This window comes from Dermacentor andersoni, chromosome 2 (assembly GCF_023375885.2).
Source record: "Dermacentor andersoni chromosome 2, qqDerAnde1_hic_scaffold, whole genome shotgun sequence".
In the NCBI taxonomy this organism is placed as follows: domain Eukaryota; kingdom Metazoa; phylum Arthropoda; class Arachnida; order Ixodida; family Ixodidae; genus Dermacentor; species Dermacentor andersoni.
The window spans coordinates 149,310,281-149,326,162 of NC_092815.1; the positions used below are offsets into that span (position 1 = coordinate 149,310,281).

Consider the following 15,882-nt stretch of genomic DNA (forward strand, 5'->3'; position numbering starts at 1 on the left):
TATTTCTGAAATGACAAAAGCCTTTACGTTTTTAGAGAGACGCTTTCTTTGCATCTTCCTTCGACTTTTCCATTCCCGCTGCTGCTGCTGGTGTGCTGTTTTGCAGGCCATGTCAAGAAGTGGTTGGGTCGTTGACAGCGCATGGCAGGAGTGGACGAGAAGGCATAGATGCCCAGAGACATGCCTGATTTGGGGGGAGCATGACCACAATATATTCTGAAGTGCCCTGCGTGTTGTCGCAGTGTTCTGTCCCCGCAGAAGCATTACAGAAGTGGCAGTGCTTCTCTTCGTGCGGACGTGCAGCATTCACGAGAGGGAACCAGAGAGGCCGTAGGTGCAGGTACAGGTAGGGCCGCAGGTGCAACCGGGTGCCCTACCCGGTTGACATCCACCGATGCCGTCGAGAAACAAGTGAACAATTTCACCACTCTTCGCTAGTGGCAGCTCGCAAACACGGCTGCAGGAGAGGGGCAGGCGACGTTAGAAAGCACGCGTCATGTTTACACGTGAAAAACAGTCAACGTAAATTGAAGTCACTTTACTGCACATTATTGTTATTTCTGAAAAATAAGCATCATTTACCTGACCTAGGATGAGCACCAGAGCACATGACAGCACTACGCAAGCGGCCATCCCATAAATCAGCATTTCAGGAACCGACGCGGCATCTCAGTGGCTAGGGCGTTGCTGGAGGTCGCGGCTTCGTTCACGACCACGGCGGTCGGATTTATACGGCGGTGAAATGCAAAAAAATAGTGTACTTAGATTTAGGGTGCACGTTAAAAAAGCATAGGTGGCCAATATAAACCCCGAGTGCCCCACTACGGCGTGCCTGATAATCAGATTATATGTGCGTGCGTGCGTGCGTGCGTGTGTGTGTGTGTGTGTGCGTGTGTGTGTGTGTGTGTGTGCGTGTGTGTGTGTGTGCGTGTGTGTGTGTGTGTGTGTGTGCGTGTGTGTGTGTGTGTGTGTGTGTGCTTGCGTTCGACACATTTGTCCTGATGCGATGTGCCGTGTGAGGCATTGAGAGTGCAGTGCTAACCTTGGGTCCTATAACGTAAAACTATTCCTATATATTTTTATTCCAATCTCCTGACGTCACATCTACGTAACCGCCGACGCAAGCATAGGGCGGTGACCCGTAGGGTTGTCTAAACAGACCAATCAGGCACTCTCCTCGTTGATAGGAAGTCACTTTTGTTTGCTTTAAAAACGAATAACATTGCCTGCATTGGGCGGCTTGTCTTATCTAATTGGCTAAGAAGCGAAGAGCACGCTAAGTGGAGATGGATTCGATGGGGCAGAGCTAGTGCACTGAAAATTGATAACCGAATGAAGAGGGTAGGGCCGGCACCTGCGATTGGTCCGCTTTCCCTTACTTAGCTTGAGGTTCCTTGTCGAAAATCGTGACGGCATGCTAAGGAAGTTGAAGAAAGTCGCTAAAACGGATCCTCAGCAAAGAAGAGTTGGCAGACCGAGGTCGTAAACATGCCGAAAGTGCTCGACCATGCTACACGGCCACGTAAAAGGTTTGATTGGACGCAAATAAACCTATGCTCTCCGGCAGGTGCAAGTGGCCAGTGCCTGAACGTTCAGCGGCAGCCATCTTTTATTCCTTTCAAACGGGGCAGCCTGCGGCTATTCCAAAAAAAAATCTGTTTTGTTGGGCATATTGATGCATCTTTAACGCATTCACGTCACTTTGACGCCGTGAGTTGTCGCGGTTTTGTGACGTCGTGTGACAGCTAGATGAAGTAGCTGCAGTCCGAAAACTTTTATCCAATATCGGAGGGCTAATGGCGCAAGGGGATCTAATCAGAAATCACTATTTTTCTTTTGTTCGGTCCAGTCATGTATAATCAGTTTGTACACGTCATATTAGATGGGGAGCTATCGCGGTTTTCGTGACGTCGCGTGACAGACAGGGGAATTGGGGGTGATACAAAAATGTTTTCTACCCATCGGGCAGGGCTCCCTGCAAAATTGGAACAAAAGAGTTTGGAATAGGTTTATGTTATAGCGCCCCATTTAGCAGTCATGAGCAATGCCCCACCAGAACTAAATTCTGGGGTATTGCATACCAATACCACGATTTGATCATGAGGCCCGTCGTAATAGCGGAAACCGGGTTTATTTTGACCACCAGAGGATCTTTAATATGACTACAACGCACAGGACACGGGCCTTGTTTGCATTGAGCCCGAATTGGGGGTGATACAAAAATGTTTTCTACCCATCAGGCAGGGCTGCCTGCAAAATTGGAACAAAAAGGTTTGGAATAGCTTTACGTTATAGCGCCCCATTCAGCAGGCCCACCAGAACTCAATTCTGGGGTATTGCATACCAATACCACGATTTGATCATGAGGCCCGTCGTAGTGGCGGAAACCGGGTTTATTTTAACCACCAGCCGATCTTTAATGTGACTCCAACGCACAGGACACGGGCCTTGTTTGCATTGAGCCCCCATTGAAATGAGCTTGTATCGCAGCCTGCTCGTACCTGGAGGCCCGGGTTCGACTCCTACCCAAATTTAGATGTTCCCCACAACAACGCCAGAAGGAAACACGTCTCGGTTTGTGTTGTCTGTATTACGTGGATAAACTCAAGTGGTGCACGCAGGGGAAACATCAGCTCTCCAATCTCGTATTGCCCCAAGCGCTGAGTAATTACTTAAACGTTCTCCGTGACTATCACTGCCAATTACCGTCAACTAACGCAAAGACTACAGAAAATTCGCTTGCACAGATTGCCACGGTGCATGTATCTGCATAATTGTTCTTTCGGAAGCGTAGCTGCGCCCAGGGCTCGCGTGTTGCAGCTAATATTGAGCGCGATAGTACCTTCTAGCTTTCTCCCTTTTTTCACTTCGCATGTATCACAGAAAAGATTGCGAATGAGACATTCTTGTTATTGTGAATCTTATCTGATTGTCTACTGCAGTCGCGTTTGCACATCGCATTTATGTAAAAATACACTGACCTGTAGATTCAGTATAACAAAGTCAAGCTTTGTTTGCGCCTTAGTATTCTTGTGATTCTGCAAGGCCAAGCTGTTCGAGAAAAGTGAAAAACCATCCAGAGCACTTGCACTTTGGTTTTATTCGACAAGATTCTTTTACATTGCAACACAAGCACTGATATAGGATTACACCATACGGTAAAGACGTGACATGGCTTAGAGATGGTAAGGAGACAAATTAATTTCATTTGTGTGCTGCACGCAGCCGCTTTAGGTGGCGATTTCAGGCACTCCTTGTGCTGCATGGAATGTTATTGTACAGATGCAAATATCATGAGCAGTTTGACTCGCAGAGTTAAGATACCAGCAGCGATTCTTAGTGCACTTCTTGAGGTGGTTAAACTGCTGCTGGAGGAGACTTGCTGCACGTGTCCACCGGTCTCAGGATTACTTCCTGGCAGTGATGGTTGACGAGAAGAAACTCTTGAACGGGAACCAACCATCAGGTAAGTAGGCCTATGAGATGCAGTAGACTAAAGAGACAATTTCAGGGGCGAATGGGACGCTATGCAGCGCCAGGAAACGTGCGCGGTGTGTTTGAGTGAGCGTTAACGTTCGATGATTTTATGTAGACGTACAACTTCGTTGAAGTATGAAACGGCCATCGAGAAAGTACCGAGAAGATATGTTGGCCTGACTGCAAATTTGTTGAAATGAACCTATGGGTCAAAGCATCTGAATCAGAAGGACGAGCGCCTGTTCTATGTGTTATACAGCTTTTCATATTATACACTTTTTATGGTTCCTTCCATTGTGATTTGCTAGCTCAGTGAGTAAGGTTGCTGCTTAAAATAGGCAGTTAATAGGAATAACGAGGATGATCCCGGAAGGCCGCCCTAACTTCTATAACAATAAACACATCTCGGGATGCGTCATACGCATGAACAGAATAATAAATGCTGTCCAAGGTTACCGAGCGTTGAATACTAATTTACTGGGATAAAAACAGCGCAAGTTCATTGAGCGCGTTACGCTTTCCAGTATGCTCAAGCAAATCGGCCAAGTGCATGTGTCAATGAAAACAAAGAAAGCTTACATGATTCGGGTCTCCAAAACCGTAATGATCTGGCTTATTTTGCATTGGTGCTGGAATAGCATAATTTACATAACTAGTCCATTTTGTCATGTAAGCTGCACTCAGGTAACTGTAGCCGTTCATTTTTTTCGCACAGATCTTTGTCGTAGACGATGTACTTTTCGGGCCCACATAGCAAGTGGAACAGGAAGAAGCAGCTCGACTTGACCTTGTCGACTTCACCTGCTTTCGCCCAGAGTTCGCAGCCTGTCAAAATAAAACAGAGAGGAACCGTGTCCAATGATGCTATTATACACCATGCAGAGCGCACGATCAAGTGGTGTTGATTTTGCAGGTAGTGTGCATTAGTCTCGACTCGCACCTCACGTGCGCCAACACTTACCGTTTCTGCGGTGCGGGATCCTCAGGATGTCGCAGTTATCGTATTCAGAAAAGGCCACCGCGTACTGCACGACGAAATCTCTTTCTAACGGGACAAAGAAAGGTAATACATCGTGAGTGGCACACCAGTATCTTCTAAAACGACACATCCCATGAATTTCATGGGACACATCCCATGACACATTCATGGGACACGCTCGTTCATGGGACACATCTTATGAACGAGCGTGCTCGTTCGTAGTGCTTCCTGCGGCATCTTTCATTATCTTGGAAATTGGGAAGCTGATGCGGGATGCTTAATGCTACGCAGGTTAACGAACACATGCTCGCGCCTAATACAGGCCTGTGAGCATGAAACACTCTAGTATCCGCTTGGCACCCCGTCAGTACGCTACGCATGGATGGCACCTTTGGTACGTTCATACAAGTGTATCGACTACACCTGGAGGTGATCTGTACGTTTGACATCGTGTGTAAGATCAAGAAGACGTCGTGCGTCGCTTGCACCCACTGTAACACCCCGCATTCGTCTGGTGAAGTTGTACTAATCGAGTGCCCGCAAAACTTGCATCAATTTCTTTCTGCCTGATTTGGTGGAAGTACTCTCAATGCCTCAGGCTGACTATTTGTAGTGATGTGCTTTGGCGTTCTATGAGCGCAACGTTATTTTAGTTTATTTTTCGGCTAGGAACTGCAGGTAGTGGCTGTTCTCATAACACACGCTGTGACTAAACATTTATGTTGTGCCGATAAACCGTGCTTTGCAATATGTGCCGGAATGATGTGGTGTTCTTATTTTTCATTTCTGCCTGTGTTTTCTTTCTTTAGATAGCCACTGCAATGGATATTTTAGGGCAGCCGCTCACCGTTTAGTTAGCAGTAACATCATTTTCTCGAGTAGTTTGGGCTTACTAGACACGCGGTGGCTAATAATATGGCGTGGATAATGGCATGTGGTTATTAAGGCGAAAGCCTTACGGTGACTCGTTGCAGCAGCTCCTACCCGAAAAAAAGCGATGTCTCGTCCAGTGATAAAAAAAAAATCACATGAGTGGTACAGAAATATCAGCAGCAGCAATGGGTCGTAGCCGAAAAAAACAAACAAGAAACATGATCTGGTATGGCTCATGGTCCCGCAAGCAAGCAATGATGCAGTGCCTTAATATGAAAGAAGTGAAGAAAATATACAAAAAATGAAAGGAAGAAAGAACGAAAAAAAAGAATGAAAGACGGAACGTAGAAAACACGTAAAAGAAAGACAACGAAACAAAGAACGTAGAACATAAGAACCTTTAGATATTGCATTAGGTGCTCGCATGTGTCGTTGAGGAGATCGACCTACAGCACAACACATTTACTTCACACTGCAGCTCGCTATGCCTTGCAAGAAGTGTGAGCCCTCCGATCGGATAACTTAATGCGTTACAACGTTGTGTTATTCATGTGTTACAGGAGTGTCACACGCTGCCGTTTTCGCTTCACTGTTTTCGGCGTCAACTTGTATATAAGGCGCATGCGGATAGCGGGAAACATAATATTGTTCAGGAGGAAATTCGATGCGCCTATCAAGAAATTTTTTTGAAAGAAACCTGCTGAAGCAATGAGGCAAGAAGCGTATCATTCGAGCGATTCCTGGAGCAGTGCAGCAGGTCTGATTCTCACATCGGCACGCTGTGCAATTTCGTCGCTGATAGTGAGGTTGGCGCTAGCACAGAGCGCGCCTCCCGTACAAAAAAAATTATTGAGAAGGCATTGAAATATTGTTGGTCAATGTTGAGTTTTTTATTGAGGAATTATTGAGAGTATGTTGGAGAATTGTTGGGTTGAGTGTTGAGCACTCTTGAATATTGGCCACTGAAATCGAATTGAAACACCATTGGGTACCTCAATGTTGAATAATTGTTAAGTTACCATTGAAAGTCCATTGTGCTTAGACGGCCCGTTGTGTTCGTTTTGTTGAATGGTTGTTGAGTTACCATTGATTCTGCGTTGAACTAACGTTGTGGTAGTTCTGTTGACCTGTTGTTGAGTTATTATTGCCACAGCATTGAAAGCATATTGTGGCACAGTTGAGATGCCATTGAGATTTCAGAAGTCGCCATTGAAATATGATTGACGTTTCGTTGGGCTAGTGTATTTTTATTCATATATTGAAATTGCTTCGCTGTTCACACTTGCATGCCCCGGTGCCTGCTCGTAACTTTCCCAAACAAAAACAAAATCAAAGGAGAGACTGATCAACTTGAAGTACCTTTATTTAGACTAAAGATGCGTGCACGTGAAACATTATTACAGTACATAAGGCACCACTACATCGAACCTGGAGACATAGGCTAGTACATACAGCACTCTAGCAGTGTAAATACATCTGAAAAAACCTATACATATGAATCCAATCAAAACGATCATTGTGCTCTTCACTTTCGACTTAGTTTATGACTAGAAGGCAAAGCGACTCAAAAGGCAGGGCTTAAGCATACCCTTGTAACAACCAACTTTGAACACATGAACACTTGGAGCTGCTTGCATGTGAATACACAAAAGACATCTGAATATGTTACATTAAAATGTTGCGCACACTAACACATCACAGGAAGAGCTACGGCTGACTGTGAGAAGGTAAAATAACCAACTTGAAACAAATGACTTCACGTAAATATATACAACCTTTAGCACACGTCTTTCACCACGATTAAAATTTAATGAAGTGCCAAAGTAGACTAGCCTGAGCTTTGCCTTCGAGATATATATATTTTCATGTTGCCCAATTATTTTATAAAATAACATCATTCAACTTAGCTATTATTTGACGAGACATTATTTAGAAAGTTGTCGGGCATGATGAACACCTGAATCGTGTTTCTGACAAGCCAGGATTGTTTTCTTCAGAAATGAACTTGTAAAGCTTTTGTGTAATGAAAGCAGCTTATCTCCCTGGCACAAGTCAAGAACAAACAGTACACCATTTGATTATGTTAATTTGGGGTACAGAAGAGTTCGTTAGTGGCATTTCCTCAATTTAGTGAGCTCATTTTCAGGTAATCTTTCTGGACTTGCACAAAGCTAATTAAAGCACCTTTTGGGGCCTTTTTTCCTATACCCAGCAACTAAGTGCTACCTCAGTCAATAAAGAGATAAGGAAAGGCTAATACCTTGAACGATAAGAGAAAAAATAATTATTTAGCACAGAAAATTGGTAGTAACACATGGCTAACACAATTCCAAACAGCCAAATAAATGGTCACCTGCACTTTGAGTATCAAGCACCCCAGAAATAGTCATAAAGTATGAGGCAAGGTTCCAATGACTCGACAGCCAGATAGCTGCGACAATGAAAAACGCCAATAAATGCATATACGAAACACCAATTACCTCAATTTCGCAGATAAAATGTTAATAAAATAGCACCCGAATTTTGCTGCATAAAATACATAAAGGTTGCATAAAAATTGGGACAAAGCAGTAACTGAAAGACAGAGGGAGCTACAGCACCCATGTTGAAAAAGATTACAAGGAAAATGATATATATGCATATTTAAGTTTACAATTTTCGCTCCAACATATAGAAAAAGAACGCATGCACTTAGAGCATAAGAAGGTTCATGCGCTTGGAGAATGCAGCGCAGTACAAAGAAGCGTCATGAGAACCGAAACGTAGATCTTACTACGAATGCTTGCAACCTACAATCAGGCATGTGCCATGTCATGCCTTGAATGGATGAAATTCATAAATCTTACACACAAAGGAAGTTACCATCACTCTTATTGGCTTCACTCTTTATGGCCTTGAAATTGAACTAGAAAAATGTACTCAGTGTCAAAAACAAAGAGAAGATAAGACCCTATAGCGTTCTTCCTGAAATAAACAGCGCAAAAAACTTCATGTATCAATTCTATGGACACTTCGCCAATTCGGTGTACATTTATATTTCACAACCACCCAAACAGAGACGAGAAGGATGAATTAAGGTAGGAACACACATGAACGCTGACTCAAGTAGAAGTTTATTCGTGAAGACGAAGATTTTAAACACACTGGCCAACTTCACAAAGAAAAAGCCATGGATGCGCAGCATACACAGCCCGGCACAACAAAAAAAGGACCGAAATACGTCCTGTAGAATAAACATGTGCGTCAAAAACTAACAAAAACATGAAAGCTGAAAGGTTTCTCCTGTAAGTGATATTAACGAGAAGTACTGCAGCAACTCTTTCCCACTAAGGGTCACAGAAATCTTGCTTATGAATATTTCTTCGTGATCAATAAATAATGCTTCCATAAATCCTCTTGTGATGAAACAATCGTTCTTTCTGCTCTATACCGCAACACCAGATGAGTTCCAGAAGCAATATTTATTGATCACAAATGAAACAATTGCATAACCAAGTTATCTGTTGCCCTTAGTGGGAAAAAGTTGCTCTCAAAAGAGTATTTCCCGTTGGGTAGTATCACTTATCGGACAAATCTTTCGCTTTTTCAATAGATTTGACCGATAGTTCTCGTTTTTCACGCAAGTTTATTCTACATGACATGGCTTCATATTTTTTTCTTGTCGCACGTGGCTGTTTCTGCCACGCATGCACGGATTTTTACCTTTGCCAAGTTGACCAGTGTGTTTAATACCTTTGTCATCAAAAGCAAACTTTTAGTAGAGCTTGCGCTCGTGTGTGCTCCTACCTATTTCGTCGTCCGCCTCTGTTCGTGCTGCTGTTTACAGTACCCACGTATCACTTGGTTAGGCTGGTAAACATTCTCACAAACAAAAGTAAATGCCTCCCCTCAAAAGGTAGCCCATCCTTTACTACTAAACGCCAGTGCAAATCGAAAGTAAGCCTTCACAGCGTCCATGCGGCGGCTAGTACACCACAGAGCAACACAAAACATAGTTGAAAATCCCACTTGATGGAGAGTGGCAACAGAGATGCGAGCTTGCTAGTGAATCAGCCACATATCAACGGGTGTCTCTTGCACGACGCCAAGGTGCTTTTGGCGTAGAACACTTTAGCATCTGGGAATTTGCTGCATACGTAACCTGTGAGAAGGGAATGTGGACAGAAAATGAGATTGCGCAGATTAAGAATTTGCCACACACTGCACATAACTACGCACGAAATAGAAGTACACACTATACTGGCAAGTAAAAATTTGCGACTCTTTACGAGTGCCGTCGAGAAAAGGAAGGAATGGGTTGCTACGGTAAATGTTAGCTAAAACACGCACAGGGATGTTTCACAGTGGGGAAAATATTCCCGGCTCTCTCGCAGAACCAAAGACCACGCGACAGTGCATAGCCCATACCAAACAGATATCGAATCTTTGGGCAGAAGTCCAGTAGAAGGAATGACCTAAACATACACCGAGAGCGATGCGAGCGTGAGCGTGCCAGTGCTTACTGCGGTAGTTTTGGCGGTGATAGACGATAAGGTGAGCCCGTCGGCGGCTGTGTTCTTTGACCAAGTCACCACACCTCTGTTCATTTGCGCTGTGTATCCGTGTACAGTCACCGCGCGGAAGCTGTGACTAATCGGTTGGCCGTTCTCCGCAAATCCCAGAGAGGCGAAATATATTTCGCGGTGCGCCGCATCATTAGCCGCAACCTAAATCGAGGCGCGCTTAACCGCTACGGCACAAAAGGTGATCACACTAACCGTATGGTATACGATGAGCCACTACGGAAAAAAAAATAATTCTGATGTTCCACGTGCCAAACCAACGATCTGATTATGAGGCACGTCGTAGTTGGGGACTCCGTATTAATTTTGACTTCCTGGAAATTTTTACGTGCATACAATGCACAATGCACGAGCGTTTTTGCATTTCGCTCCTTTGGAATGCGGCCGCTGCAGGGATCGTATCCACGACCTCGAGCCCCAAATTGCCACGGAGGCCGCCATAGTTACGAAATGCGTAAGCGTGAAGTGCAACACTGCCTTCCGGTACGAGTGTGGTACAAGCGTAGCACAGCTGCACACCTGCTGCACGATTATTTGTCGCGGTTCTCCTAAACTCGTAGTGCCTGCCTAAATACCTTGAAAGGCAGCGCGCCTCTCACGTAACGGAACGCGATAACAAGCGCTTAGACGGCATACGTGAGCCCCCATGAAAGATGACGTGGCCACTGTAGAAAATTATCACTGCGCAGAGAAGCCGATCCTTATGTTCCAATTGTGTTCTCTCATACAAATGAAGGAAACGTTATTAGACAGGAACAAATGAAGCAATGCAATTTTACGCACATGGGGCGCTGCTGCCTCTTCGCCTACCATTGTTTCAAACGAAGAGACGGCGGCAGCGAGAGTTAGTATCGCGCGCATTTGCTCCGGGGCATGCGGTTTGCTTCAAGAAAGTGAACGGTGTGCTTAACATGTCACGCTCGTCAATGTCAAAATAGAAAAGAAGGCTACGTGCCCAAGAAAACGAGATTACTTACCTATCTTCAGAAGTGCGGCTGCGACTGTTTCGGGCTGCCTTCTCTCCAACAGGCATCATGGCCTCTGCCGCGCAACTCATCAAAATCGTCAGGCTCGCACATCAGTAGAAGACTAGTTGTTGGGTGAGCCAACCACTTCACCGGATAAACGTCCCACTTATCGTCGTTAAAGCATTTCACTAAAATGTGCGTCATGATGTCCGTAAAGAAAATATTTTCATCAAGAAGCACGAGGCGTGAACCACCGCACAACCATAGAATAAAGAACAACTTTAGAGAAGGGAAACTGTACCTTCCACAGTGGTTCGAAAATAAGAAGCGGCAGCGCATGGAACTTAGCGGGGGGCCCGACAGATGGCGCTACTTAAACAGGAAGCGGAAATGTCTTTTTTTTTTTAGTATAATATTCAATATGGCCGCTTTATACCGGTGCCGTACGCTGGGCACGCGCCGTGCTCGCCTCGCTGTTTTTGCGGCATGCCTCAGCTGCCGCGTTTTAATGGCCAGGAGACTAAAAGAGCCTCTACTGACGCCCATACAAACAAGCCACAAGTGAGTGAACAGGACGTGCGACTTTATTGGCAGAAGAAAAAGCAGTGCACCTTCTCATACAAGATCAGAAATAAAATTTGCATGTCGAGATGCGCTGAAACCATTAACGCGAGCTCGTAAACTGCTCACTTTCGTCGCCGCACATGGCGATCTGGTAACGAGCGACAATCAGTAGCGCAAGCAAATTGGGCAGTGCACCACCTGTTTTCATTAACAGTCGCCGTAACTTACATTGGGAAGCAATCGGGTGACGCAAGGCATCTGCTGCCGCAACCAACACAGCGACATGGACTAAACGGCATTTTAGCGTTCCCGCCTTTCCAACCTGCACGTTTCTTTTTGTTCTTTCGGGGGCCGCTAATGTGTAACTCATAGTTGGTGCCCCACATTCTCAATGTGGGCATCACCATTTTGCAGCCACTTTTGCAGGCCTTTCCACCTATGTGGCTATCAACTTTGGACCATGTAATAACGTGTGCTGTCTCCGCTCACGCCACATCACGGCCGATGAAGGCCCACAAGCATAATTTGCCGGCGGCTGCAGCAATAATGTCGAATGGGGAGAGCACCAATTACGGTGCATGTAAATTGGGAGTCTGTCGCTGTGTGGACGGCAGGAGCAGATGGTTACCTCGGGAGACTGTTGCCCATGCAGCTAACCAGGTCGCCACACCGAAGAAACATAACACGGCGATCATTATCAAATTAGACTCTGCATTCAATCACCGCATAAGGTTCAGACAATACACTGTACATTGGCTAAGATCCATATGACAACAGTGGGCATTCACGCACTACAAATTGCATACAGCTTATTCAGCTATCCGACTTCAGGCACAGTGCTTGCCTACGTCGCACATAGTGGTCTAGTAACGAGTGACAACCAGCAGCACAAGCAGATTGGTCAGTGCCCCACCTGTTTACACTGACAGTCACCGTAACTTGTACTGCGAATCAATCGGGTGACGCAGGCACCTGCTGCCATAGCCAACACAGCAACATGAACTACCCGGCATCCTAGTGTTACCTCCTTTCCTGCATGCGCGTTTCTTTTTGTTCTTTCGGTGGCCACTAATGTGTTGCTCACACTTGGTGCCCCACCTGCTCTCAATATGGATGTGGTCTGTTTTGTGGGAATCGCCATTTCGCAGCCACTTTTACAGGCCTTTCCACCCATGTGGATATCAACTTCATACACTTCAAACCATGTAATCATGTATGATAGTCTCTGTTCACGCCAAAACATGGCCAAAGAAGGCCACAAGCACGCTTTACCCACGGCTGCAGCAGGAAAGGACAAACAGGGAGCGCCAATCACACTACATGTAAACAGGGAGTTTGTGTCACTGTGTGGACTGCAGGAGCAGGTACTTTACCTCGAGAGGCCATTGGCCAATACAACTGAACAGGCTGCCACATCCCAGAAATGTAACACGGCAACCATGACCAAGTGGGACAACATTGAAACAAGATTATGCAATCAAGCATACTCTAACATAATGCTCAAGCTATACATTGGCACTATGCATTGGCTACGATCTACATGACAACAGTGAGCATACACGCACACAGGTTGCTTGCGGCACATTCAACCGTCCGACTGTAGGCATAGTGCTTGCCTTCGTCGCACACTGCAGTCTGGTAACAAGCAACAACCAGCAGCGCAAGCAGATTGGACAGTGTGTCCCACATGTCTGCACCGACAGTTGGCGTTGAATATGAGCAGCTTGCATTGCGAAGCAATCGGGTGACGCAAGCATCTGCTGCCACAGCCAACAGCGACATGGAGTGCCCGGCATTTTAGCGTTACCGCCTTTCCAACCTGCATGTTTCTTTTTGTTCTTTTGCATGCCACTAATGTGTAACTCACACTTGGTGCCCCACATTCTCTATATATGGGCATGCTTGGTTTTGTGAACATCACTATTTTGCAGTCACTTTTGCAGGCCTTTCCACACATGTGGATATCAACTTCATACACTTAGAACCATGTAATTATGTATGAGAGTCTCCGTTGACGCCAAATCATGGCCGAGGAAGACCACAAGCAAAATTTGCACACGGCAGCAGCAGGAAAGGACGGAACGGGGAGCACCAACCACGGTGTGCGTGTAAATTCGCAGTCTATGTCACTGTACGGACTGTAGGAGCAGGTGCTTGCCTCGAGAGACTGTTTCCCAATGCAACTGACCAGGCTCCCACATATGAGAAACGTAACACGGTGACAAGTACCAAGTCGGACAGCGCCGAAACCAAATTCTGCAATCAATCACTTCAATGTAGCTTGCACAAAAACACAGGCTGTCGAGCAAGCATAGCAATCCTGAATGAGACTAGGAATTCAATATGGGAATGAGAAAGCTTGCATTCAAGAAAGAAGCCACTCTACCTTGCAAGCACTGAAAGCCAAAAACATTAACAAAAGTTAAATGCTACATAGCACACAGTGTAAAGGTTAATGCAAGACACACGCCAATGCTGCATCAGCTATTTCAGGAGAGGAATTGCACATGGCAACATACACTAGAAAGAACTGCTACACATATGTTATGCTACTAGACAGTGACTGGCATTAAGTGTGAGCAAAGAATCGGTTGACCTTTATTGTTTGTATGAGGAATAGGAATGATCTCTAACAAAAGTGTGGAATGAAAAAGCTTGCATTCATTGAAACAAAATTATACTTGGCAAGAACTGGCAAGGCCAGGAAGCTCACTAAGGAAGGGCAAGCTGACAGAACACTCTTAGCCAGCGTCATCTGTGCTTGTTCAGAGGTTGCAGGTACATCTGAAGACAAATAATTTTTGTTGTTGAGGTACCTGGATGACTCGGCCAATATCCGTGCTGGTGGAATGATGGCGTAGGCTCTTTTCACTCTTGAAACAGTCGTCCGTAGACTTGATATCTCATACAAATAATTCTGCAATGGCTTCTTTGTTTGTGGTCTTGCGAATTCAGCTCCAGCTCCTTCCTGTTGGTGTAGATGGGGGCTCCCGTGATGACCAAGATGTACTTGGCACAGACTCTGTTGGGGCAGAACAATGGCACATGAGATACAGCAGAGATTATCCAAACTCATGTAGTGTTTTCTTTTATGTTCGAACTAATTATGCTGAACTGTAAACATGAACAAATGTTCATATCATCTGCTACAAACAACTGACATGTCTCTCAAGACTAGCAAGCCAATACAGCATATATCAAGCATATTTATTTCTGAACCAGGTGTTGTTTACCTTGTAGTAGCAGCCAAAGTCCACACAATGACCTTGTTGTAGCAGGCAGCAGCTTCTGTTTAGTGCATGGAGTGTGTTGCTTTATACTGGTGCCATCCTCATTACTGCATGTCTGGAACAGAAATATTGACTGCATCAGAAATTGAATAGGCACAATTTTGCAATATAAAATGCGTAAAGGTGCGACATATACATTGCAATGGTTTGTGACTACAGAACACATGCAAATGTACTGTTTGTTCTAGGGTGCTTAAGCAGCATGGTAAATAAATATGGTTACTCTCCGTAAAAGTGATGTCTGCGTAACTACAATGCATATCAACAGCTTAAGTATTATTAAGATCAAAAATAAGTTCATTTGTGCGCTCGTTTATACACTAGAAGAGATCACACTGCTGATTTCAAAAGCAAGCCAACACGCCCAACAAATGGCAATGCTGATTTCACAAGCAAATAGATGAAAGACATGAAGCTATTAGAAATGATGCATTCTTTTTGTGCATGAACGTGATGCACCGCTTCACTACTGCAAAAATAGATGTCCTGAGGTAAGCCAAACTGAACAGCAAGAACATTTGGAACCAACAGGTACGAAATATTGGTGAATTATCATGTGTGCAACTGTTTAATACATTAAATTCAGTACTTTAGCTTCAGTTTATCAAAAGGTTATTCGGTTCTGTGAACGAAAGATGTTGCCGGCGGACTCGAAAAAAAAAAATATATTGATAAGGCAACTCAGTCACTTATGGCTACGGCTACAACGAGATGAAAAATGTGACGCGCGTTCCGATATCCTTTCTCTTTCGTGAATGTGTGTATAATGATGGCCTCGCAACTGAAAGTTTATTTCGGAAACAGCAACGGGGGGTCCTGACTGCCCTTATGTAATGCAGCATCTAGTTCGTTAAGTTAACGAGACGAATAAATTACATAGCGATTGAAGCAGTGATGTTAAACGACTCACCGGTATTGCTGTCCCCAGTTGCAGCAGGACCCGGCTCCCATTTCGATGCAGACGTTCCATATGGCTCACGACTGAAACCTAGCTTTCAGGCTTACACCCCAAATTAAACAACGCGAGACATCGAAGCGCAGTAAACTGGTGTTAGCACAAAATAACCAACCAATGTACGAACCAAGGAATCCGTACCTGCCGCGCACGCGAACATACCAGTAAAAATTTTAAATCCAGGCCACAGGTCACGTGGGAGGTCGATGATGCT

The 15,882-nt window shown here is 45.0% G+C and overlaps 1 protein-coding gene and 1 long non-coding RNA gene across 2 annotated transcripts in view; both read right to left on the bottom strand.

Moving 5' to 3' along the window:
- Nucleotides 1-3,079: 3,079 nt before the first annotated feature.
- Nucleotides 3,080-15,882, bottom strand: part of LOC126540943 (female-specific histamine-binding protein 2-like) — a 35,966-nt gene continuing 23,163 nt past the window's right edge. The window contains exons 5-6 of the mRNA XM_055076146.1: nt 4,439-4,522; nt 3,080-4,302 (exon numbers count right to left, since the gene is read on the bottom strand). Of these exons, the coding sequence (XP_054932121.1) occupies nt 4,130-4,302; nt 4,439-4,522 (257 nt within the window). The 3' untranslated portion in view covers nt 3,080-4,129. The remainder of the gene's footprint in view (nt 4,303-4,438; nt 4,523-15,882) is intronic.
- Nucleotides 14,384-15,675, bottom strand: LOC129387293 (uncharacterized). The gene is made up of 3 exons (XR_008614569.1): nt 15,624-15,675; nt 14,657-14,768; nt 14,384-14,445 (listed from the first exon to the last, which is right to left on the bottom strand). It is a non-coding gene; the product is annotated as an uncharacterized lncRNA (long non-coding RNA).